This window comes from Pituophis catenifer, unplaced genomic scaffold (assembly GCF_029215685.1).
Source record: "Pituophis catenifer annectens isolate HBS135680 unplaced genomic scaffold, rPitCat1.0.hap2 SCAF_1, whole genome shotgun sequence".
In the NCBI taxonomy this organism is placed as follows: Eukaryota; Metazoa; Chordata; class Lepidosauria; order Squamata; family Colubridae; genus Pituophis; species Pituophis catenifer.
This window is the reverse complement of record NW_027256881.1, coordinates 61841292-61868436: the sequence shown is the minus strand read 5'-3', so window position 1 is coordinate 61868436 and position 27145 is coordinate 61841292. Positions and strand designations below refer to the sequence as shown.

The following is a 27145-nucleotide window of genomic DNA, read 5'->3' as shown; positions in this document are numbered from 1 at the left end:
TACTAAGTCACTAATACTTAATATTTTAAAAAGTATTAATTATTCCATCATAATTTCAATATCCCAAATGTCTAGGACCACTAATGAGGCCAAATATTAACAAAATTTAATCAATCCTGGGATTATATCTCAAAGTCCCCACAATTTCTAATCCTTAAAAGTTAAAGTTGACAATATATTTTAACACACTGTTAATATTAATAATCCAATTAGATTACCTAATCCTAAACTTCCACCTTCTAACTTTAGCTTTTTTATAATTATAATAAATTCTATTATCTGTTAGTAAAAAATGCTACTATTTTCCCTATTTGTATTTTCTACTTTTTAATTTTATTATATATTTTATCACTATCCATCATCTCTTAACATTTTTGGAGTTCCATCATTTGTTGACATTTTAATCACCCTTTTATTTCTCTCTCTTAGAATCTTATAACTTTTTTTGATATTTTTATACCTACTGAGTGTTCCCTTTGGGTTGCCCTTTGTCTCTTTCTGCGGTATCATTTGAGCACCCATCCGTAAGTCTTTCCTTTTTTTGAAGAAATGTTTCTTTTTTTTCTCTAAATCTTGCTTTTTTTTTGAAGAGATTTTTCTTTTTTTTCCTCTGTTCTATTATAAACTTTTAAGGAATTATTGATTTGATTCCTACTTATCAAACTTTCTCTTCATTATCTTTATCTTCTTGCATCTCATTTTGATTTTTCTCTTCCACTGCGTCTTCTAATTTCTCATCTATTTTCTGAATATCATGTCAATCTTTTCCCAATTGTTGAGAAACTTCTACACTCATTTCTTTATCTTTAGACAATCCCCTTGTCTCCTTATTGTTCTTTATAGTTTCATGCATGCTTTTGAGCATCAAAATTATTTCTTCATATACCTCTATTATCCCCTGATAATCCATTTTGTAACAATTTGATAAACATTACTCAATATACCTCTGATTCCAATGTCTCAATATTTAAAAACTCCAACAGAATCAATTATTAATAGGATTTAGTCAATCCCATAGTTAAACCTCCAAATCCCCTAAATTTATAATCTTTAAAGTTTTTTAGTATTTTACAGTCTTTTGGTTTTCCAGTTATTTGTCTTCCCAATTGTCCAAATTTTAAAGTCTTATTTAACTTTTCTTGTTTTCTCTTTCCTTCTATCACCTTTCTTCTTTTGTCTCATAGAATGAGCCCGCTCTTTTCCAAGTCATTCTCACTGCGACGTCAACTGGAAGTCTGAGAGAGGTTTAAATGTTGATGTTGTGTTTGAGTTATAGGAGCCTTAATCATCCTGTTTTAATTCCTCCCCACTTGCCAAGTCACTGGGGTTCAAAATAGGAATGGCTTCCCCTCTTAAATGCAAGAGTTTGACTGTTCCTGAACAAAAAGCAGATATTTTGCAGAACAGCAACTGAAGGCTGTTAAAACATTTTGCAGTCAGAGGTTTCTCTACTGAACTTCTGTGTAGCAGATGTGGGATGAGGATCTGTTTGGCCTATCCTGCATGAAAGCCAAGAGAGGCAGAAGTTTGTTTTCTAACCTGGGATGTGAAAAGCACACATATTATATTGCCACAACAGTTGCTGGAGGTAAGGAGCAGGTAGCTCTTCATTCACCTAGTCATCATCAAGTGAGCGATGAAAAACAAAACTATATTAAGATAAAACAAGTTCAGCTTTCTAAGGAAATCTCTGGAAATATGCAAATTCAAAGCCCTCTTTTCAGTCCCTCCCAATAAATCCATAATGGTAGAACTGATACAAGGAGAGCATTTCAGCAAAAGGACTCGAGTGAAAAGTTTGGTTTATTGAGTCTTTTCTTTACATTTCAGATTTTGAGACAGCAAGAAACAATAACATACAAAACATTTTGAATCTGAATCGTGGCACATGTGTCAGACTGCAGTCAGAGTGCAGTTAAAATGATATGTACTTCATGATGTCATCAGCAAATGTTGCATTTATGTATGTTGATGCAAGTATGCAGCCATGGTACTTGTGCTATCATGACATTGCACTCATGCTTCATTTGCCACCTCATGAGTACTCATGAAGTAAAACCGTTCTGAATTTGAAACACCTTATCTTAAATGAGAAAAAACTGTTTCAAACATGGAATAGACTGTTTTGATTATTCTGAACGTGTTTCACGTTCCAAACAGATTATTTTGCATTCAAAACAGGTGTTCTGAGCTTGGAATACTTCCAAAACTATTAAAACAGCCTGGGACAAAGCATTCTGAACTCAAAATTAGATGTTTTGAATTTGATGCAGTTTGTGTTCCAGAATTTTTTATCCACCTAGCAAGAAATCTATCTAGTGTCAATGAAGAAAACCTTACTTTAGTCTCTGGCTGGATCTATAATGGAACTGGATTAGATTATGGAATACCTGGTACACAAATATTGCAATTGTATGAAAGAAAAGAGAGGGTGTACCCAGTATAGTTAGGAGAAACATCAAAATTGTACACCAAGTTATCTCAGGATTCTTAAAGGATTTTGTTGTGTGCTGCCTTACCTTAGTCACGAAATTTTGCTGTAGGTATAAATGTTGTCATCTTCTGCCTACAACCTTCTCCTCTGTTTCAATCACCTGCTTTCATTCTACAAAAATCCATTATAGAAGAAAAGATAAAATAATTGCTGAGACTCAGTGTTACATTCTTAATATATCACATAAGCCCAAAGAATTTAGCCCCAGGCATTCTTGGTGCTACTTTCAGCTACCCCTGGAAAGATCCATGAAGCAATTCCCTTGAATGCTTCCAATATATATCGGTATCAAAGGAATAAATACACAGGCTGCCTCTGTTACAGTTCTTATTGGGAAGACTTTTATTTTTAATTTAATTAATTTAATTCTAATGTTTTATAAAATGGTATTGACAAATGGCTTTTGTGAGAAAACCCTTGTGACCCCCAGAATCTTGCTTCTAATTTTAGTACGACTTTGTTCATTTTTTCTAGCATTGACAGGAGACAGACCCATGTGTATCTCACTCAATAGAAAATTAATGTTTTGATGCTTTGCACACAAACATGGTACTTATGCAGTATGTTATCAGTTGCTATTCATTTGTAATACCTTTTTAAGAAAAGTTGGCTAATATTTTCAAACATTTATTGAAAAATTAAAAAAAAATACAGAGAAGAAAGCCCCAGTCCCATGCCAATGAAATTACTGGCTTCCTTTCCTCTTTCCAACATCCTATCAATTAATATTAATTAATATTAATATGTTAATGAATGATTCATCTTTTCAGTTCAAAGGGCTAGAAACGGTTCTAAAAATATCTGGTTTGCTGTGATTTTCATAGTCATTGTGATGTTAATATTGAAGTCTGTATTAATGCAGTATTTTCACAGAATGAACAGACATTGGATTATGCAGAGGAAAATGGTGACAGGTGGGGAAAAGTTAATTGGCTCCTGCCCACCTGGTCTTCATATGATGCTATTTCCTTTGTTCCTACTGCTGAAATTGTTTCCATCAGTCTGGCTTGCAGATGTCCTACAAAGACCTTGATTTTACATAGTCACAAATAAATGCTTCTGTTTCATTCCACATTTACATATAGAAACACATCCAATGCATTCCTGATGAGAATGTCTGTCTCCCAGCCTGCATGCAGAAGTAGCAATGCTTTATTGGGGACACACTGTAATCTAGTACATTCCCATCCCAGACGGAAAATAATCTGCCTTTAATGTGCAACAAAGCAATGGCTTTATGGGTCTGAGCATCTGTTGCTGAAGCATATGTTATTACAACAACGCATTTGCATTTTGATATGCATTCCTTAAGATCCACGTTGAGGTTTATGTTGGAAGCTTTCATCTCTCAGGGCATGCCTTAATGGACCATTCTTCCTTCCTCTTCTTAAGAAGTGAAGCAACTTATTTTTGTAGCTAACTGGTAGTGATCCCTTCTCCCTACAGCTGCAAAAGTTCACTAATGCTTTGTGTTGGTTTATTCACTGTTATAACTACTAGCATGGAACTTCTTTTCTTTCTACCATTTCTTGTGTTTGGAGAGTTTCTAATAGGTGTATGTTAATATTTGGTCATTGGACGCTTATTTATATTAGTTTTAGTGCTGTTGCTGTTATGCTTTTATTTGTTTTCATTTATTGTATTGTCTTAGTGAGTGGTTGTGATGGGCTTTGACTTAATAGTGTATTTTTATTTTTTACCATGGTAAATGTGGTAGTACTAAAAATATAGTAAGCAAATAAAACTATCTTGCTTCATATTAGCTTGTTTTTATTAATTCTGTTATCACCGAAGTTCCCTCAGAATAATAACTGTGTTACTAAATGTGCAAGAAACAAAAATGAATATCAAAATAATATAACACAGATAGAATATTGGGAAGGAAAAACATTGCATGGTCAATTTCTGCAAAAGGTTGAAAGGAAAATGGATAAGAATAAGACTTGAAAATGCCTAACAACTGTAACACAAAAGAAAAGAAAAGAAAAGAAAAGAAAAGAAAAGAAAAGAAAAGAAAAGAAACTGAAGGCTTGATTTTGGCTGCTCAAGAGCAATCTGTTTCAACTAATGCAATCTAAAGCCAGAACTGAAAAAAACCATCAAATGATTCAAAGCGCATATTGTGCAAAAAAAAAGCAGAAGAAACAGTTGATTATATACTCAGCTCATGCAGAAGATCATGCAAACTGTTTATAAACAAAGATGTAACACCAAGGCCAAAATGATTCACCAGAACAACTGAAAAGTTATCATGTGCCACTAAATGAAAAACTGGTTGGAATATAAGAGTTGAAAAAGTAGTAAAAAAATGAGCAGATTAAAACATTGTGGGATTTCTGAATACAAACTGGAGCACCAATTGAACACCAACAGCATTGACAAAATCACCATCAGTCAATTTCATAAGGCAGCTTGGGAAGGACTCAGTAAATGGGCAAAAATATCAAATTCAGTCTCTATATCTGGCTGACTGATATTATATTAAATTTATATGCTGCCTTTCTCCTGGTGACTCTGGGTGGTTAGGACCAGTATGCCTCCCATGCATGGAGCTTGCATGTGGGAGAAATGAACTAGTTGGGCCTCTAGACTCTGACATCACCATGACTTAAAGTTTCTTTATCATTTTCATGTGGTGACTTTTTTAAAAAAACAAGGTCTGCTGTTCACCATATTTTAAAGACCCATTGGAAAGATAAACTTCTCCAGGAAGTGGTAAATTCCTTGTGGCTGTGCATTCTTAAGAATTACTGACCACATGAAAATGAGACTGACACTTTAAATGTAATGCAAACATTGGACCTTAAGCAATAAGCACTGAGTCCTGATGAGCAGGAACTGTATATATGCTCCATATATCGGGTGTTGGTCAAATGAGAAGGCAGCCTACTTGTTATCTTTATAATGCAGAAGCTATTAAAAACATCCTTTATGTTTTGAGTTCTTCATGCTGCTATAATATATAGTCATGGTCACACGTGATTCTTTCAATAGCCTGGAAACTTTCCACATGAATGAAACCTGTCCTTGGTAATAGAATGGAAACTCTCTAGTGTAATAAGGGTAACTGAGCTAATCCATTCCACATACACTTTAACTGTAGAATCAGCCTTTTTATCAATGGACACGCTTGGAATTTTGAGAGAATTTTGATTGGTCTCTGCTTGTATCCCCTTGAGATATGGATCCTGTCAGACATATCATGCTGCTTTAAAAAAACAGTTTATTCAGTTTTCATTTTCTAGCATAGTGCAGCCTAAAAGGACTGACACATGGTATAACAGAAATGCAAAAGAAGAATCTTTTGGTTCCAAGCAGATGCTGATTGCAGAGAGATAGAAGAGATGATGAAATGACTGAATGATTGAAATTATTATATTAATCATATAAGAGTGGGTAAGGTAAAAAAAGATTTAGTGTTACTGGTACAGATACCTGTGGACTCTGGCTATCCCATCTCAATAATGGAGTAACCAGGGATATCTGGTAGACACAGAGCATTCTGGAAATTCTTTGGATCAGATTGTATCCAGGATTGGATCTAAGTACTGAAGGTTTTGGGATTTAAGGGACTGTGTTGCAGATGGGACACAGTCATGACTGTGCATGGGACCACGTATGCTAGGTTACTATAGTTTACCGCGGTGTTTTTTCAGTCTCAACAACTTTAATATGTGTGAACGTCTACTCCCAGAATCCCCCAGCTAACATCTTAAAGCTGTTGAGGTTGAGAAACACTGGTTTAGACGATCTGAAATATAATGAAGACTAACAGGTTCTGGATGCTGAACACCAAATATCTGTTGTGGTGAGAACTGCCAATTCATAAAATGTTTGCCTCTGAAGATGTGGTCAGTCACAAAACACTCATTTGCTAGAAAATAAACTTGTTAAGAATGCTAACATATGGGGAGGAGCTTGGAGGCCTGAGTGGGGTGGGAACGAGGCCTGCAAGCACTATGTTGAGGCTTCATAATTATCATTGCAAGGATTTGTCACGTGAAAAGGAAAATAGAGATCTGCAACTCTGATCATTATGCTAATGTCTTTTGGAAGTAGAAATCTGTGGCTAGCGGGTTTCCCAGATTGGTCTGAAAGTAAATGACTATCGTAAATCCTGTATAATATTTCATGTTGAAAAGTATGGGTAGATGCCAATAATTGAAAACTCTGAATTGGTGTTTACGGAGAGAAGATGGAAGATTGTAGAATTCTGGTTTTGCAGCCTGGTTTCTTCATCCCTGTGAATTCCTTTTTTAAATGTGGTTCTTTGTCCTTGCAGTTGTAGGTTATGCTTTAAGACTGAAGTTACCAAGGCAGAGTATCTATTATGGAAGCTGTATGTTTCAACAGTCTCTCTTCGTTTCTTTCTTTCCTTTCCAGCAGCCTTATGTTTTTTGTTTATTCAAAGCATCTCATCACCTAACTTCTTCTTGTGTGTTCCTGTTTCTAAAGACATGGAGACAAGCAGCTTTGGCTCCAGATACATATCTTGAGAAAGATGAAAACATTTGTGTTACATCTTATGCCTTGGTATGAAGCACTCAAGACAACTCATTAAAGATTAACAAAATCTTTTAAAAAACTCCCTCAAAGTAAAAAAAAACCAAAAAAAAAAACACCAAACAAACCAGAAAAGAGATAGCCAAATCGGATTATAGCAGTCGATCAGCTTAAGTATTAGTATGCTGAAGAAAAACCCAAAATAAAATGCACATCTCCTTAGATTTTTGGCAAAATGCCATTCAGAAAGAAGCTGTATATATTTTTCCAAACTGATGCCATTCAAGAGAGAGCCCAATATATTTTAGAACATAATAGGCCAGTGGTGGGTTTCAAATTTTTTTACTACCGGTTCTGTGGGTGTGGCTTGGTGGGCGTGGGTGTGGCTTGGAAGGCGTGGCAGGGGAAGGATACTGTAAAATCTCCATTCCCTCCCAACTCCAGGAGAAGGTTTTATTTATTTATTTTTATTTATTTAATTTGTATACCGCCCTTCTCCAACAGGACTCAGGGCGGTGAACAGCCACGGTAAAACACAACATATAAAATTTAAAAGCAGTTTAAAAGACATTAAATAATTTTGGCCATCAATTTAAAACAACCCAGTTAAAACCAATTACAAATTAAAACCGCAAGGATGGGATCTGCAAATAGTTGCTGCAAAATCCCCATTTCCTCCCGATCAGCTGGGACTTGGGAGGCAGAGAATAGATGGGGGCGAGGCCAGTCAGAATTTTTACTACTGGTTCTCCGAACTACTCAAAATTTCCGCTACCAGTTCTCCAGAACTGGTCAGAACCTGCTGAAACCCACCTCTGTAATAGGCAGTCTAATGGTAACGAAGAACAGTTCATTGTCATGTAAATTTTATGTGACAATTAATGATATAGAAGGGCCTGTCCTGATAATGTGAAGAACTGTGGTTAGCAGTTCCTGTAAGTACTTGCAGGTAGTTCTCAACATTTGTTTACTGACTGAAGTCACAACAGTACTGAAAAACTATGACATATATCTGATGCAACATCGCCATGGTCACGTGATTAAAATTTGGTTGCTTTGTCAATTGTTATGTATTCACCATGGTTGCAGCCTCCCGGGATCACGTGATTGCCTTTTGTAACCTTGCTAGTTGGCTTTCAATAAGCAAAAGTCAATGCGGGAAGCCATATTTGCTTAACGATGGTGTGATTCACTTGACATCTCCAGTGATTCGCTTAGCAATCATGACAAAAAATTGGGTGGTAAAATGGGGTATGACTCACTTAATAACCATTTTGCTTAGCAATGGAAGTTCCAGTCCGAATTGTGTTCATACATCGAGGACTATCTTTATATATTTCTGGTAGGGCTATCAGGTTTGGATTGCAGAAAGTTGGACAGCTGCTAGGTGGCAGCAAAGGGTTAGTGCTTCCTGCAGGTCTTTGCTACGATTTAGTGGTCAACTGGATGTTACCAGGGGTGAAATCCAACCAGTTCTATCCGGCTTGGGCGAATTGGTTGTGGCGGCTGCAGGAAGCTCCGCCCACTGAGTGTGATGACGTTCCTTTTTTGTGACATTTTAAGCCTCTGCGCATGCGCAGAAGGCTTTGTGCATGCACAGACGACAGTGCGTGCACATTGGCGAACCGGTAGGGAAGGTAAGTAAATTTCACCCCTGGATGTTACTAATTCTGATAGAATAGCCCTGTTTTTGATAATATTCCTATAGCTGATGCAAAATTGACTGAGATTCTATTTTCTTTGGTAGTTTGGGGAAAGAGAAGAAACAATGTAGTTGCTGACTACAACCATGGCAATTTTATGCCATGTCTTTGCAAGTGTAAAATTTAGGCTTGTGAGTGAGCTAATTTCCACTTTCCTCTCCTGATATTTTAGGCATTTTTGATCTGTTTGTATCACTGCATTTTAGTTCTAATTATAGGAAAATGCACACTGCTTTCAGTGGACACTGAAATGTGACTGTCATGGTAAGCTCTCATAGATTGCTTCTGTCACCATAGATTTGCTTTCCAGTGCTGCAAGGGGATGGTGGAGTAACCCTGTCCCTCTATAATTTTCTATCATAATTAGAGTGGTCTTGGGCAGATTTTGTACCATAGTATGCAAAACTCTGCAACAGCTTTTGTTAATTTTGTGCGACACCAAGTATCTTTTAAAAAATGGCTTTTCTCCCAGGCTTTGAGCTAGGTGGGTGGTGGGCCTTTAATGGGGCCCTGCATGTTAGGTTGGATGTTTTATTGCTCTCCTGGATGTGCATTGTTGTTTCTCTTCGGCTGTTGTTTTTGGATTGTTTCTATGGATGTAAGCTGTCCAGAGACACCGTGGAGTTGGTCAGCTTGATAAATCAGATGAATGGATATTGTGGAACTTTGGTGCTTTACATGCTCATTTGACTTTTTTTAAAAAAAACAAGACTGTGAAGAGGTGTTTGTTTTGTTTCCCACTGCTGCTGTGGTATGTCCCATATTTCAGTTCCAGCAATAGTGGTGGCATTTTAAAATATTTCTGGATGGAGAAAATGGAGAGGCCAGACTGAACTGAGAAAACCAAGTTGAAATACAACAGCTGGCTAATATGGTAGTATGGTTTTGAAAACATATAGTTTGAATACACACATACATACATACATACATACATACATATTTAAAGTAGAAACAAAATCAAGCTGCTGCTTCACAGGGCTTACCTCTCATGGACAGAAGAGAGATGCTTTTATTGATTCATTGTTAGAAAAAACTTAGTGCAAATACAAGTGTGCATAAATTATAACCCATCTGGCCAAATGTAGCTTCTAGTGATATAGGATAATTCACCAGACCCAACAATCTTTTTTTCTGTTTATCAACTGTCTGGATTTGCAAGACCCAATAATTGGTGGGTCCTAAGTTATTCTGCTCTGCCATAATGTAATTCACTGCAAATGTTATAGGTTTACACAATGATGCGAGGAATGCAAACATTAACTGAAAAAAACGGTTGCATGATAGGAACATGAGATCATTTTTAGTATCCAGCCTAGTAAACTCAGTTATTAGGTACCAGAAACATTCCAGAATACTACATTTGTAGCAGCTTAGATAGCAATTGTATTTAACTAACAAATTACAAAGAGCCAAGAATACAGTGCTCTTCATGGGCTGTGTTGTTCAAAGCTAAAATTTAAGGTTTGATTGGGAGTGCAGGATTTAGACTGGCAAGGAGAAGGCATGGCCTCTGCTTTATTTCTAGAGGTCATGTTTACACAACTGTAGATGTCACTACAGGAATGCATCAGATGTTTTTAAATGGGACAACCAAGAATTCCAGCAATGACACACACTTTTATTAGAATTCCCAGTGCTTTCACAAATATGATAAAGTCATAGTCTCTATAGAAAAACATAGCCCTGCATATTTTACCCTCTGGTGCTGCCAAGAATTGTAGAAGAGCTCCTCCCTCTCCAATATAGAGCCAAAATACAGAAAACTGTATTGACAGATAGCAAATTGTTATCATGTGAGAGCTGTAAGTCTGTGTTTGTGCAGAAGTCGTTAATTTATCTAATCCTTAATGTTCGTAGTGGGAAGAGATAAATGAAAAGATTGTGCAGCCAAAGATGGCTTAGTTACATGAACTGAAGGAAATGGGGCAGAAAAAACCAAAAAGCAAAGATTTATTATGATGATGAGTGAAAGAAATTCTGGTTTGAAAGCAGAAATGGAAAGAGGTGAAAACTTAAGATAAAGAAAAACCAGAGGAAAGTGGGAGTCCTGTGCAGTAGGTAACAAACAGGAGGTTGTAGAGAATGGAATGCTGAGTACTCAGGGGAACTTTCAAAATTACGGTTGGAAATTAGAAAATCAGTCCATACATTGATTTGAACTTACTATTAAGTATATTTCGGTTTCCATTTTTCAGAACTTAGCTGTCGCCTTCATATAGACTGTTCAGATAGTTATTCACTGTCTGGTCTCCTCCCGACTGGATCATTGCAATGTGCTCTACACAGGGTTGACCTTGAAGAAGAGCTCTGGAAGCTATAGCAACTGGCTCAAAATTTAGTGGCATGAGCAGTAATATTCATTTTACATTATGTCTAGATATTTCCATTGCGAAACAAGCAGCATTGACTGCCAGTTGGCTTCCAGGTACAGTTCAAGGTGTTGGTTGTCACCATAAAGTCCTTTATGGTATAGGGCCTGATTGTTTGACGGATCACGGATTATGGTTTCTGTCCACTTGGTATGTTCTGGCAGAGTGCATGTGCTCCAGGCCTCTCTATTAACTGTGGTCATCTTATGGGACCAAGGAAGCATACCTTTTCTGTTGTGGCCCTCCCCTCTGAAAAAGAATTTCCCCCCACTCCCAAGATTCAAGTGGGGCCCTCTCTTGTTGGGATGCAGAAAGCCTTGAAGATCTGGCTCTGCTGGTGGGCCTGTGGTTAGTGTGTTGATTAGGCCAACTGTTATGGTGGGCTCTAGTCTGGGCTGTCTATGCTGTTTTATGTTTTTACTGTTTCCTTGGATATCGTAACCCATCCAACGTCTGCAGAAGTGTCAGCCATAACAAATTTAAAATAATAATTGTATTGTATGAAGTAGGTCTTTTCACCTTCTTCCTCCTCCATTAAAAATATAGATTAAAGATTCTTTGGGTGGGTCATTAATGACATTGGAATATAGACTTTACTTTTACTTATGGAACAATCTCTGGGCCTGTGTGTCATCCTGTGAAGCCGTGGCATGCTATCTAATCTAACACTTTATGAGTAACTTTGTACTATATCTGTTCTTCCAAATGTGCCCAGGACAGTTATGGGGGAAAAAAAAAAGCATTTTCAGCTTGATGTCTTCCACAGAATCTTTACCTAACCAGCATTAACTATAATCTTATTTTTCAAACACCTCTAGCAAATATTTAATTTATTAGGCCAGTTAATTTACTTCAAACTTTAAATTTTTTTTTACGAGGTTAGTTTTATTTAGGCTACAGATAGAACACTATTTTTGATTGAACTCATTAAATAAAACATTTAAATACATACAAGAAAAACCATGAAAGGATTATAATTCAACTGAATAAACCAGGGATTTAAAAATTCATATAAATTATCTTACCCAGTTAAGCATATTGCATATATTTAATCACATTCAAAGTCAACTAGAAATGGGTATCAGGAATCATGTTAACATAATATAAATCGCTGAATAATGTCATACGTTATAATAAACTTGATTCATATTACTAAGAAGCTATTCTGGTTTAAATAACTTGTAAAACTCTATGCATATATAAACTCAAATTTGGGCTGTACTAACCCATGCATTGGTTACAGTCTAGAAATAGTTTCCTGTTTGAGTTGAAATCTGTGTCAGATGTAGTTCTAAGGCAGGGGTCTCCACACTTGGCAACTTTAAGATTTGTGGACTTCAACTCCCAGAGTTCCTCAACCAGCAAAGCTATTTTAAGGTATAAAGTATTGTTTTTAAGATGTAACATAATTCTGTGTTATTGCATTCCTTCCCATGCATGAAAGGATTCAGATCTCATTCTGAGGCATGGAAGCTCTCTGCTTGTTTTGTAACTGAGAACTTTGACTGCTAAGGGGGTATTGGGGACCATAAGATACCAATGGCTACATTAACTGTTTTGTAATGTGCATAACAGGATAGGTTCACTGAGGTTTTCAAGCTAGCATAACTCTTTGGAATCACCCATATACCATCCCAGGTTGTGGCATCCGAATGCCACTGAGAGCAACAGCTGTGATTTCCAGTTCTTCAGGAGGCCATGCATAACTGCTTTAATCTTCGAGGGTGCACTGCACAATTCCTAAGGAGCCACAAGTTACATAGTGACAGTGTTGTTGTTCTGGGGCAAATAGGAGGAGGAAGGGGAGTATTAGTATGTTTGCTGCCTTGACTTATTTATAAAGTGAAATAAAGGGAGGGGGGTTTAAAAATCAAATAAATAAACATAGTCAATTAAATTTAGGGTGAGCGCTGTTTTATCATTCACAAAGCCTTAATTTCTCCTCTGAATTGGGAACCCTAGCGTTTCTTATACAGAAGAAATTTGCAAATCAAAGTTACACTTTCTGGCTTGTTTGAGAAGAGAAAGATGGAATCCTAATTCAGATAAAATACTAATTTTTAAAATAATCCCCTAGTTTAGTGGTCCCTGCTCATGGAAAATATTGAAATGAGAAAGAAATTATTGCATGCATGTGTATGCAGTCTATGAATGATAAACAAGATGCCAGGCAAAGTAGCTTCCTTTCTTGCCTCCTTAGTATCTTTTGATAATTCCCATTAATTTTTTCAGAAGTGAAGGAGTACGACCACCCATTTCTTAGGATTTACTCAAGAACAGATTTGTCTAGTTCGGGTGTCAGCAACCTGCGGTTCCAGAGCCGCATGCGGCTCTTTGGGCCCTCTGCTGTGGCTCCCTGTCAGGTGATCCCACCACTGGCTGCCCCCCCTCCTCACCCTCCACTCCTCGCCTGGCCTGAGAAGATAAGGGCAAGGACGGGGGATTGATAAGCGGCCGGGGCAAATAGAGACAGGGAGAGAGAGAGAGAGAGAGATACAGAGAGAGAAGGGAGAGGGAGGGAGAGAGATGTCAAAAGGGGTTTGTGCTTCCCAGTGTTTTTTAACAACTGGTTCTCTGCCCTAATGACCTTCTGGGTAGGTGTGGCTAGGGGGGGTGTCATGTGACTGGTGGAAGTGAGTGATGTTGAGTTGACCACGCCTACCCAGGTTTTGTGGCTCCCGGTGTTTTCTTTTCTGTGGGAAATGGGTCCAAATGGCTCTTTGAGTGTTTAAGGTTGCAGACTCCTGGTCTAGTTAAATGAAAGAATGTAAGATTAATGCAAATGGATCACCTTTATCCGAGTTCAGTTTTCTAAATGTGGAAAGTTCTATTCACTGACGGCTGCTTTGTTTCATTAGATAACTTGCCTTCCTGTCTGAAAGTTGCTTAGAAATTTGTATACCTTGATTTCTAATGAATACTTATTGGCATTGCATCCTTCCTTGTCTTAGCATGAAAGAACATTCACTTTAGATAATCTTAATTACTAGAAATAGTAATTTGTAATCACAAGAAATGCATCAGCAGGCATTATACAAAATAGGTTCCCCTGATACGTTTCTGTCAACCCTAATTTGGGAGTTAGGGTTGGAGGTGAGAGTGTTGCAACTAATTTAGTAGAATGTGCATGCTTAGCTTGAGCAAGGGTAAAATCCACATAAACTAGTCAATTCCTCTTATCAAACCTTACTTCTGATAACCACCTGGATATGTCATTTTCTTGACAGCAGTATGGAAGAGATTAGCCAGTGTCTTCTGTTTGGGTAGAAATAAAACAGAACCATTTCCCCAACTCACTAAGGCCACTGAGCCCAAATCAGAATAAGCAGATAACTGTTAAGCAGCACTGAGAAGAAAACTGCTTGTATCAGCCCTGGGTCTCATGTAAAGTTCATTCATTTGTTTCTTTACAATTACGTATTTCCTTCTTTTTTTTCACATTTCTAATGTAAAGTTGTTTCATTGAAGAGAGAGAAGCCATACCATAAGGAGAAAGAAGATCTGATGTAACAGTGGTCCATCCAATTCATTCCACCAGTGCATCTTGAATATCCCAACTACTGTAATAATTAAAAAACAAAACAACAAAAATTATAGCATTTGTGAAAATATCAACAGACCCCACACATCCTGGTCATAAACTGTTTCAACACTTCTCTCAAGACGACACTACAGGGCATTTCATGGCAAAACAACTAGATACAAGAACAGTTTTTCCCCCATACCATCCCTCTGCTAAACAACTAACTCCCACAACACTGTCCTTTGCCCTAGAACAGTGATGGTGAGCCTTTTAGGGACCGAGGGCCCAAACTGCAACCCAAAACCCACTTATTTATCACAATGTCCCAACATGGCAATTTAACCTGAATAATGAGGTTTTGTGAGGAATTTCACTTCTCCCTGGTGGCACTGGATTTCTTTAACAGCACAACTCAGGAATGATGGGAATGTAGTGCAGTAGCCTCTGGAGGGCCATCACATCCTCCTTCCTTCCTTTCCTTCCTTCCTTCCTTCCTTCCTTCCTTCCTTCCTTCCTTCCTTCCTTCCTTCCTTCTCTGATTTCACCCACCCTTCCTTCCTTCCTTCCTTCCTTCCTTCCTTCCTTCCTTCCTTCCTTCCTTCCTTCCTTCCTCCCTCCCTCCCTCCCTCCCTCCCTCCCTCCCTCCCTCCTCGATTTCACCTTCCTTCCTTTAATCCTGTATATTATGGTTCGTTATTGTTAGTATTTATTAAAGAATTCTGTGTAGCTTAGAAGCTCACAGAAAAAATAACAGCAGCTGTGGTTTGTGGCTGAAGCTATCCCGGGCTGTTATTCTCTCTCTCTCTCTCTCTCTCTCTCTCTCTCTCTCTCTCTCTCTCTCTCTCTCTCTCTCTCTCTCTCTCACACACACACACACACACACACACACACACACCTATTATTTTTATTCTGGTTTCCCTGGGTCCTAGGGAAAGAAATGGCATATTTTCCCCACCCCCATCTTTAATAAACCCTAATGCTAACTCCCCACTCGCAGCGTTTTAGCTAGTATTGTCTCACCTTGCTTCCCCCTTACTTTAAAACGAGGCTAGGGAAGAAAGCCAGAAGGGGGGAATCTAAGGGAGAGACCCGGGCAGATCCCTCTCTGAATAGCCTCCCACACAGATTTCACACAGATTTCAACTGATTGATCCTCCAACAAACAGACCCCACCCACCCTTTTCGGACTCTGGACTGCTGGACCTTTATTTTCCCCATTTATTGGGGGAAATTGGATTTTTATTGGGTCTTCCCCCTGCCCCTTGCCAAAAGGAAAGCCAGCCGGGCTTCTCCTCCTAGAAGCCCCCTCCCCTTCTCCCTGCTCCCTTCCCCCTACCCCCCACTCAATCCCACTTCAGAACAGGTGAGTGCATGCTGGAAACACATGTTGGGGTGACGTGGGAATGCGCCTTCTGACCAGGGGTGAAATGTAAAATTTGTTACTAATGGTTCTGTGGGCGTGGCTTGGGGGGGGTAATGTGACTGGGTGGGCTTGGCCAACTTTTTTTTTTTAACTTTTCAAAGCATTTTTTCTAATGCTTTGAAAAGCCTTTGCCGATCAGGCAACTCAGCTGGGGTCGTCAGAGAGGCTTTTTAAAAAATACCTCTCTGACAATTCCAGCTGAGTTGCCTGATTGGCAGAGAGGTATTTTTCAAAAAGCATTTTTTTGTCAGAAGAGGTTGTAGAAAAAATGCTTTTAAAAGTAAAAAAAAAAAAAGCCTCTGATGATCATGTGGCTCAGCTGGACATGGGGGGGGGCGTGCAGGGATTTTTGCTACCGGTTCTCCGAACCACCCGCGCCATCGCTACCGGATCGGGCGATCCAGTCCAAACCGGGAGCATTTCACCCCTGCTTCTGAACTTATGGCGCTCAGCCCACAACTCTCCATGCTCCTCCAGACCCGGCTTGCTGAGGAGAGGGGGTGCAGCCCTGATGCCTCTCCTGCCCCCCCAAGCCCCAACTATTGCTGCCCAGTTTCTTCAAAGGCGCGGCGCATTTCAAATGCGGTAGCTCGCATCTGGAGGTACCAAACAGTGTCCCACTGTGAGAGCTGGGCCAGGCCTCGCCACTGTCCAATTTGCCAATGGGGGCACTTCTGTTGGGCCAGCCACCCCTCCGCTGGGCTTTTGTGCTCAGCACTCGGCTTCCCCATGCCGCCCCCTTCTTTCTCTTGGCCCTACTGTCGAGGAAGGAGGAAAGCCAGGGTTGGGGGATGGCCCCCCCCACCCCGTAAGATCTTCCCCCGCTGTTGTCTCCCAGCCCTCTTTGCTGGCGGCAACAGCACATGTACTGCGATGAACGTGGAATGCTATTGCCATGCAAAGAGCCTTGATAGTACAGTGGTTTAGTGCACCCTGTCATTAACACAGCTGCCTGCAATTTCTGCTGGTTCGAATCTCTCCAAGGCTCAAGGTTGACTCAGCCTTCCATCCTTTCTAAGGTAGGTGAAATGAGGACCCAGTTTGTGGGGGCAATAAGCTGACTTTGTATAAAATATACAAAAGAATGAAGGCTATTGCTTAACGCATTGTAAGCCGCCCTGAGGCATATAAATCAAATTTAAAAAAAAAAAAATTGTAGGGGCTCTTCACTCCCACACTAAGGTTCCACCCATCGCCACCCGCCGTGACAGCTCTTTTATCCCTCTCCTGTGACAGAGTTATAGGGAGCCGCAGCAGAGGGGTGAAAGAGCCACAGGGGTCGCATTGTGGCTCTGCATCATAATGGGCTTCAGGAGGAAGACGGGACCCCGTCTCCCCCATTGTGAAGCGTGCGACTGAAAAAGTTCACTCAATTCCAACTTTGCGAGATCTTTTTCTTTCGCAGGAAGTTGGAATTGATTGAGTGAAATGCGATGGAGAAACACGATTGGAGCTGGGCTGGCGCAATGGAGTGCGTGCCCACAGAGCGGGTTCTGCATGCCACAGGTTCGCCATCACGGCCCTAGAATGTCAAACTACCTAGTAGGCTGTATTACTGTGCTGGCAAAGTGATTAGAATGCAGTACTGCAGGCTACTTCTGCTGACTGCCAACTGCCTGCAGTTTGGCAGTTCGAGTCTCACAGGCTCAAAGTTGACTCAGCCTTCCATCCTTCTGAGGTTGGTAAAATGAGGAGCCAGATTGCTGGGGGCAATATGCTGACTCTGTAAACTGCTTAGAGAGGGCTGTAAAACACTGTAAAGTCTAAGTGCAATTGCTATTGCTATCCTTCTCATCTTTCCTATTACCTACTGTATTTCCTTAGCTTCTTATGACTATAACTTTGTTGTTTGTATCTTATGATTTATGTTGATTGTTTTTATTTAGTATCCTATTATGATTTATGTTAATTGCTTATTCAGTATCCTATGACTATCACTGTGTTGTATCTTATGATTTATAATAAATGTATTTTATGAAAATTACGATCATGATTTATCACTTGTTGCTAGTATGTACACTGAGAGCATATACACCAGAGACAAATTCCTTGTGTGTCCAATAAAGAATTTTATTCTATTCTATAATAAAACCGAGACAATCCCCATACTGGTCATTCGTCAGATAATTTAACTTGCGGACTGATCATCAATGACCATGGAGTACAATGCTGGAAATTTTTCAGAGAGAACTGAGCATCCTAGAATACCCTAATGATGTATTTTGCTAGCATAAATAATTTCCTCCAAATGCTGTACTTTGAGGATAGGAAACAGTTTGGACACACTTGGAATTTTGAAAGCATGTTGCAGGAGTTCTACAACATGCTCTCACAAGACCACAATTAGTTACAAAATACCCCTTTACCTGAAGTCAAACTGTTGATGTTATTCTTTTCATTTCCTCTAGGCAAGTAAGATGTTATCTGCATCTCCCAGCTTATTTAGTTTTCTTTCTGAGGAGGCAAAACCATTCTAAGAAAGCTATGGGCTCTCTTAATGGGAGCATGCTGGGATTTTTTATAAAATAAGATAATGCCTTGCAGCATCTCAGCTTTTTATGTTTTAATTTAGAAAATTAACATAAAAATGAGGTCAGGTAGGGTGGGAATCTAGGGAGGCAAAATTATTCAGAACAACAGAGGAAAGCTTAACGAAAGGTTAAGAGTTAAAAAGGTTAATAAAGATTAATTGGTTGTGTTTTCCCCTAATTCTGCAAATGTTACTTACTTGTATTCTATCTGGGGCCTGTGTGAAGTTTCATAGGGTCTTTTTGGAACATGTAAGTGACAAACAGCATACTGCATTTTAATTTGATATTAAAATATTTTGGGTTTAAAGAAAATTGTGGGATTTGATGGCAGGTTTCAAGCCCCATGTATTTGGGCAAGGCCAATGAAATAAGAACATGATGTATTTTAGTCAGGAATATTTAATGTAGAACTGTGTTTTTCATACTTGGCAACTTTAAGATATGTGAACTTCATCTCCCAGGCAGCTTGCTGAGTATATACTAAGGTAAATACAGAATCCTGGAAACTTCAGGATTTCCTACTCTCATCTATAGTGAGTTTCATAAAGCAGAGTCTCTATGAATTCCACCTGGATTGAGTTGCTGTTTATGACATAAACTGCCAATGGACTTGCCTTCTGCTTCTTGATTGTTTAGGTCTACTCTCCCTTACATTATTTTCCCAGCCTTCATACAAAGTCTCACTTCCGTAATAGCGGTAGGATTCTATGCTTAATTCCTTGCATGTAATGCCTGCAAAATTCAGGAGGATTTCGTTCTTAGGGCACGGTAGATATAGAGCCCAATCCCACTGAACTTCATTCACTGAGTATAACATCACATTGTGCTGGATATTTAAAACAATAAAAAATAAAATGTTATTTAAAGGTTAAATTTTTACTTTGAATTAGAAGTAAAGCCTGATATTTTGTCTTTGAACAATTCGGTATTGTTTGTTATTGTGGCTTCAGTAGAAAGGCAGCTAGAAATGGTTCTGGTGACACAAAACAGCCTTTTCTCACTATTGCCAGCAATTGCATAAAAACTATTTGACTCAAGGGTGTTTTCCTAATAGGTGAATTAAACATGCTGTGTCTTGTTCTGTATTTTAAAGCCAGAAGATAGAAGTGCCAGTGTTTTAGAGGCCTGATATATACAAAAGGGTGAGATTCCAAAGTTTTTTTAGCTAACTAATAATAATAATCTGGCTACAGGTAATAGCCGAGGTATGCTATTGACAATTATCTGCTCTAATGGAAGAGCTGGATCTGCTCATTGCGTTCAGTTGACCAATGCCAGTTTATGTTTGTAGACTAAGCAGAAGTAAGTTATGCTGTGCTAAGAAATCTGATGGTGGCTTGAAATCATGCATGACCAGTTGCTTTGCCAGTGTTCTTGTGTGCTTAACCAGCAGAAGCTTTTACGAAGCCTGTAGGAAATCTGTCTCAACTACTCAATCATTCTCACCTAAACTAATCATTATGGTTAAGTATCAGTTCCTTGTTGTGTATTATATGCAATTAAAGGTCCCCTGAGCCCAGAAGAACATGGTGGTTCTGTTTTGCATTCATTGGAGAACTGAAAGCAATTGGATAATTGGAAATAACAATGAGTTCTTAATCCAGTTAGAAATAGCTTGCCAAATTCACTTTTACAGTATGGAGCAGATTTGAAAGTGAGAAATGCAATTGATATGTATCAGAGGGTGTATTCTTTTTGTTTGAGGACAAAACAAGTATGTAAAACATATGAAGCACTTCTGTGTCAGCCCTTTTCCATAGTACTCAGCAAAAAATTTACCCAAAGAGAAATAAAGTGCAACTCTCAAGTGGTATCTTTTAAAATAATTAACAAATAAGTTTTCTTTCTCAAAATGTGTTTCTTGCACAGCAGTGTTGCATTGTTGGCTTTTTTAAAAAATGTACATCTGTTGTATATAAAATCTGTATAGTTAGCATTGCTGTTAATTGAAGTAGGCTAAAGTTATTGACTACTTTCTTTTTTTAGTTTATTTATCCTCATATGGTTGGCATTATTGATTACTAGAAGACCATAATTCATGTCTAGTAAGTTCCTACAGATTTACATTTTGTGGTTGATTTGTCTTGACTTCTCATAGTCTTGAAACTTGCCCAAGTTGTTATATTCCTCTACGCTTAAGGCAAACAGGCCACTGTGGTGATCTATGAAAACACTTCCATATATCTGAAAACAATCAGAGAGAAATTTGTAGCTTCCTTTGAGTTTACAAGCCTTTCTCTTCTATAGTTGTCAGAAGCATCAGCTTTTGGGAGAAAATACATTACGTACCACCACAGAAATCTTGCTTGGTACCTTCAAAGTCTGGATATTTTAGTCAAAAAGGAAGTAGGTGCTGGCATGCCTCAAATGGATCACATACACTTTTTAGAAAATGAAAGTGGGTAGCTGCCGTCCAGTGCATTGCATGAGTTGGTCTACCTGCCTAGAAAAAGATATTAAAAAAGCAGGGATCGTAGAATGCATGTGTTGGAAGCTACCAAATCCTACTAAATCTCCCTGATGAATGACTCCCAACTTTCATTTGAAATCCTGTAATGAAGATTACTTCTCTATTCAGTGACCCTGTTGCCAGAAATTCTCCCTAATTGATTGGTAGTGATCATCTTGAAGGGACGAGGCAAAATATAGGAATTTGCATGTGTTTGGGTAAACCAGAGTTTTATAACTGGCTAGATCTCACAGCTATCAGTTTGTGAATTGGATATATTTTGCTTGCAGCGTGTTCTGAACGTTCCATATGTTTCCCTCTCCCTCCCCACCACAAAAAACTGTACACCTACTGATTTGATTGATTTGACAAAAGTGAGGCTGGCTTTTATAAAAAAAATGTGCCATAAAGGTTGAGTATTTGTGTCATGGTATATAAACCAAGTAGCTGATGAAGACAGATTTGTAGATTTGCTGGTAACAAACAACCTACATCAGCCTTTCTCCAGTTAGTGCCCTTCAGCTATAAAGCTCAATTTCTTTAACTCCCATGGCTGTAACCAGGTAGCAGCAGGTTGGGGAAATCTGGTTTTTATTTTCACCCTGAAGAAATTCAGAGTGAAGAATTCAAATTAAGTCTATCAATCTTAATTTGATAGTCATAATAATAGTTTCCACCAGATTTAACTCTTCAGATAACTCCAGTTGAGAATCTGGAGTTGTAAATTCTGCCTATTTTGTACAACTGTAAGTATAATATTAAGGGACGTGATGGCTCTGTCACTGCGTTTTTGTATTTACCAGATGAGCTCTTATTTTTGAACTCTAAGACTTACCGTAGCTCGCCAAGTTCTTATCAGTAAGCTAACTGCGCATGTCCACATTCCTTCACTTGCTTCTATTTTTTTTTTGTTCTCCGGCCAGGAGAGGTGGCCGGGAAAGCTTTGCCAAGATGTAATTAATTAGCTAGTAAGATGTTTTATTTTCTTTATAACAAATAAATGAGTTTTTCTTAGAAAATATATCTTCGGGTTTATTTTCTTAAAGTATACTTCAAGGAAATAGTCACGATCCATTCTCTAATCAAGGTGCAATTACCCAAAAGCAGAATGGAATTAATTGCCACCCTGACAGGCTCAGTGGCTAAAACACTGAGCTTGTTGATCGGCAGTTCAACAGTTCGAATCCCTAGTGCCGTGTAATGGGGTGAACTCCCGTTACTTGTCCCATCTTCTGCCAATCTAGCAGTTTGAAAGCACGTAAAAAATGCAAGTAGAAAAATAGGGACCACCTATTTCGTTCCCTGCACCTTTGGCATTTAGTCATGCTGGCCACATGACCACGGAGATGTCATCACTCTGGCTTTTCGGCTTTGAAACAGAGATGAGCACCGCCCGCTAGAATCGGGAACGACTAGCACATATGTGCGAGGGGAACCTTACCTTTAAATATAATATTTGTGTCTGCTACTCAGCAAGGACTTCAATGACTTCATATATGGGATCTGTTTGCGCTGTATAGAATTTAATCCCAAAAAGTTGATTTTGCTTGAAGATTTTGTAAGACAAACATATTTTAATCTTTCTATTCACTTGTCTCTTTCCCCCCCCCCCCTTAGCTAACTGTTCACCACCATGCCAGAATGGAGGGATGTGTCTACGACCCCAGTTGTGTGTCTGTAAGCCAGGTACAAAAGGAAGTGTCTGTGAAGATGCCACCAAGCAAGAAACTGTTTCACCTGGAGGATCAAGTCCGGCTGCTCCACCCTGGCCTATCCCTCAGCGGTCAGTTCAACAGATGTTTTCAAAGAAGGTGCAGGTCCAGCAGAAATCGAATCCCATGGCTCAGATGACATTCACACTCAAGCAGAAACCTCCTGGGTTATCTCAGCAGGCACAGCCACAGTAAGCCTTTTCATTACTGTATGCGTGTGAACATGTTTTAAATTATGTACCTTATAAGCTACATGGGACAGTAGCTTATAAGGCAAATTTATGGGTGTCCTCAACTTCCTTCATAGACTGTTACATAGAGAACTTTCTCTACACTTTTGAGCATTTTCATAAGGCCAACATTTTTCTATAATTAAAGGTCGTGACATTTTTTAAAAAAGAAAAGGTCTGATTCTTTTTCTATATTACATCAATGAAAGGTAATGTTGGTGGGATAAGTGCCTTTGAAAACTTGTTGAATGGTATCAAGGAATTTGGTCTGGTGGCATTTTGTGGACCATCAGTGACAGTAGCCATGGCACTGAGAGAGCGCAGGACAGTTTTGTATAATAGCACTAATAGTTGGATTCAAATTTGGTTGCCTTGAGAGCTGGAAAATCAGGAGTAGGACCTTGAATGAAGTGTCTGCTATAATAAAAATAAAGTGGATTCTTATAAATTCATTGATATAAATGTTGCTGAGGAATCTCAAAAAGAAAATATTGTCTAGATCAATAGTCACCCATATTCTTCAGCATGCTTGTATACAAATATGTAAATGAATTCCTCATTTATAGATAGTTTATATAGACCTAGACCTAGATATAGATGCACATCAGTGGTGGGTTGCCCCCGGTTCGGATTGGTTCGCAAGAACCGGTAGTAAAACTGGCGGGAGGCCCCGCTCACCACCCTGGATGTCATCATCGGTGATCTGTGCATGCGCAGAAGCTTCGCGATCCTGTTGCGATCTGGTAGTAAAGGTAAGAACCCACCCCTGATGCACATGTACACCTCTTCCACCCCAAAAGCAATCTGAGCTATATCAGCCTTTTATAACTAAGGTATTTTTCGTCAGTCATCTTAAAGCAACCAACATTGCTTCAGAAGAAAGTTAAAATGTCTTCTGCCAGTGATTTTGCCATAGATATTACCAGAACAAGGAAAGGAGGTTAAGGCCTTTAAGAAAATTATTGTCATCTACAACTCCTTCAGGAAAGACTGGAACAGAAAATAAGGACTGACAACTGGCCATACTAGAGACCCACTTTTTAAATGCAGGTTTGTACTTGAAGGTGAACAGAGTTTCTGACTTCTTTTGAACTCACCAACACTTAAGTTGTTTTTAAATTTTTGCTTCTGGAGTCTACATCACACCACATTGCAATTTAAAAGAATTCTTAATATGGTCTTTTATCATTTTATCTTTACTCCAGATGATGTAATATGCCAAATGTGTTACCACGGTTTTTCAATTAAATGGTGGGGGTCATGTGACTCTACTTCACTTGTATGGGTGGTACCTGTATGGGATGGGCAGGGTTGGGGAAGGAATCCAGGAGTCTCTGGTGGGGGGGGGGGTGGCAGAAGGAAAAAAAGATCCAACCTGTTTGTGTGTGTGTGTGTGTGCGTGCGTATGTGTGTGTGTGTGTGTGTGTGTGTGTGAGAGAGAGAGAGAGAGAGAGAGAGAGAGAGGGAGACTGCGTCAAGCTAGACTGGGAAAGCTGGTTGCGAGAGGAAGAGAAGCTGCTGGGTAAACTGGACTCAGATGCTTCCCAGGTCCCCTCATCCCAGAATTAGCAACCTCGCACTCTCCCCTCTGCTAGCTCTCTTCTTCACACAGGATCACCCAGCAGCAGAGACGGAGAGGGAGAAGGGGGCAATGGTAGTCACTAGCATTGAGGGGAGAGTGCCACACAGAAACAGGAGCACACAGAAATGCCGCTCCCTTCTCCCTCTCTGTCTCCATTGCTGGGCGATCCCGTGTGAAGAAGGGGGCTAATAGCAGAGAGGGAAAGAGTACGAGATTGCTGCTTCTGGGACAAGAGGATCCAGGACATGCCTGGATTGGCTCAGCGGGCTGCTCTTCCTTTCACAGTCAGCATTTTTGGGCCGTTTTCAGGCCATTTTTCAGGCTGTATTTTGGGCTGTTTTCAGGCTGATTTTCGGGCCGATTTTGACCGTTTTTCAGGCCGATTTTGGCCAGAAAAACGGCCCCAAAAAACCAGCCCAAAAAATGGGTGGGGGCGGGGCCAGCCGGTGGTCCGATTTGATGGTTCTCTGAACCGCGCAGAATCGCAACAACCAGTTTGGGCTAAGCGGTCTGAACTGGCAGCAACCCATCTCTGCTACAGACAGTCATCTACTTACGATCATAATTGGGACCAGAATTTGCCTTGATGGCAAAATTTAAGGGAAGGGACCTGCAGTAGATTTCTAAAAGCAAGAATAACAATATTTGGGGGGGAAAGTACAGCAATGAAAGGACATGATTGATTGGTCATTGTCAAAAGTAATCTTACCAAGTTTTAAAGTCAGAATTAATACTGTCTCTAGGACAATTAATTTATGTGCTTGTTCAGTTTCATCTTCCTATGTTAAAAATATCTCTTTGTACATGCTGTTATCAGCATGTACAACAGCATAATTGGAGGAAATTGCTTTAAAAAAATGGTAAAAGTTTGTATATACAAAGTAATGCTTTATATATAAATCATAGTGTTTCTTCTGTGTAGATTGTTTAGTTATTACAGTCCCTATTATTGTATATACAAATTTAAAAGTTGAAAATATGTAAATAGGTTTGCATTTATAGTTAAATGTTTTATGTCTATTGTGAAACTTCAGTTAGATTATGAATAGGCAACATGTGGCATTCAGATGTTGGATTCTAATTTTCTATTATCCCCGGCTGCTATACAGTATGGAATTTTTTTTTTTAATTTGATTTATATGCCGCCCTTCTCCGAAGACTCAGGGCGGCTTACAGTGCGTTAAGCAATAGCCTTCATACTTTTGTATATTTATACAAAGTCAGCTTATTGCCCCCACAAACTGGGTCCTCATTTCACCTACCTTAGAAAGGATGGAAGGCTGAGTCAACCTTGAGCCTGGCAAGATTCGATCTTACTTTAATTGCAGACAGCTGATGTTAAATTACAGAGCTCTGTCTGTTGAGCTATCCAGGCTCCAGGAATTGATGTGAGTTACAGTTCTACATGCCTGCCCTTTCAATCATTTCATATCTGAATGGTTTCCTAATGACATCCTATAGCCTACATACCTTTAGAGTAGCTTGGTAACTGAATGGAGAATTCTGGGAGTTGAAGTCCACACATCTTACAATTCCCAAGATTGAGAAAAACTCATTTAGATAATGTAACTGGATTTAAGTAGTGTTTCCACAAATGAGAGAGCTCATGTTTATGGAACAGGATGTGATTTGGGGCAATGTCCTTATTTTATATTCTCCTAAGCCTGTGATGGCAAACCTATGGCACACGTGCCAGAGGTGGCACACAGAGCCCTCTCTGCTGGCACACGTACCATTACCCCAGGTCAGATCCCCATGGCGTTTCTTTTGTGAGCTTCTGTTTCCCTGCAAACGACGAAACAGAAGCTCACTAAATTAAAAGATCTTATCTTTTGCTGTGCTGCCGGTGTTGGGATGCCCGCCTCCCTCCGGCCAGCTGGTCATCGGATCTCTGCTGCTTATGTGCGCATGCATGTCTGCACATGCGCGCATGTCTGCATTCGTGCACGTACACCTTTGGGCATGCGTGTGCACGCAGTTTGGGCACTCGGTCTAAAAGATTTGACATCACTGTCCTAAGCTATTTCCCCATCCTGTGCCGTCTATTGTAAAGTCCCTCAGTCTCCTAAAGGACGGTTGAGAAAGAACAAAATTAAGTGAAAACTGTTTTTTCTTTTTCCCCCGCGTGTACCATTCCCCATTGGTCGAATCTCTGGGTCCGATACTGTGGCCTAGCAGGATGGACGGATGAGAATCGGTTCGAATTGATTGTGGAAACCTAAATTGCCAACCTATGCAAGGCTGAGTTGAAACCCCGTTTATGTGATTTAACTGACTCATTCTGTACTTTAGCTGAGTATATCTGATAATTTTACTTGATCACTTACTGATCTTGTGAACACTACTTAAACTGATCAGAAGTTAGTGTGTGTATTCATAAGCGGGACACAAGGAATTTGAGATTCAAAATGTGGAAAGAATGCAAAAAGGGATTCAGTCAGCACTGCTTGAAGAGTTCTCATTCAAATAAATTCAGAGTATTGAAGTTCAGATTACCTTTAATCTGCATGGCTAAAATAGAATAAGGGTTTCTTCCCAGCTTTCAATAATACCTTGTGAAAACTGAGCCCCTTTTCAAATGTTCAGAAATCAAAATTGCTATTTTTAAAGAAAGCCTCAGAGAACC

General features: G+C 39.3%; 1 protein-coding gene across 2 annotated transcripts in view; it reads left to right on the top strand.

The window, feature by feature from the left end:
• LTBP1 (latent transforming growth factor beta binding protein 1) overlaps window positions 1-27145 on the top strand; it is a 206029-nt gene that overhangs the window by 5528 nt on the left and 173356 nt on the right. For both annotated transcript variants that reach the window (XM_070932503.1, XM_070932502.1), the window contains exon 3: window positions 22613-22898. In XM_070932503.1, coding sequence (XP_070788604.1) covers window positions 22613-22898 — 286 coding nt within the window. The remainder of the gene's footprint in view (window positions 1-22612; window positions 22899-27145) is intronic.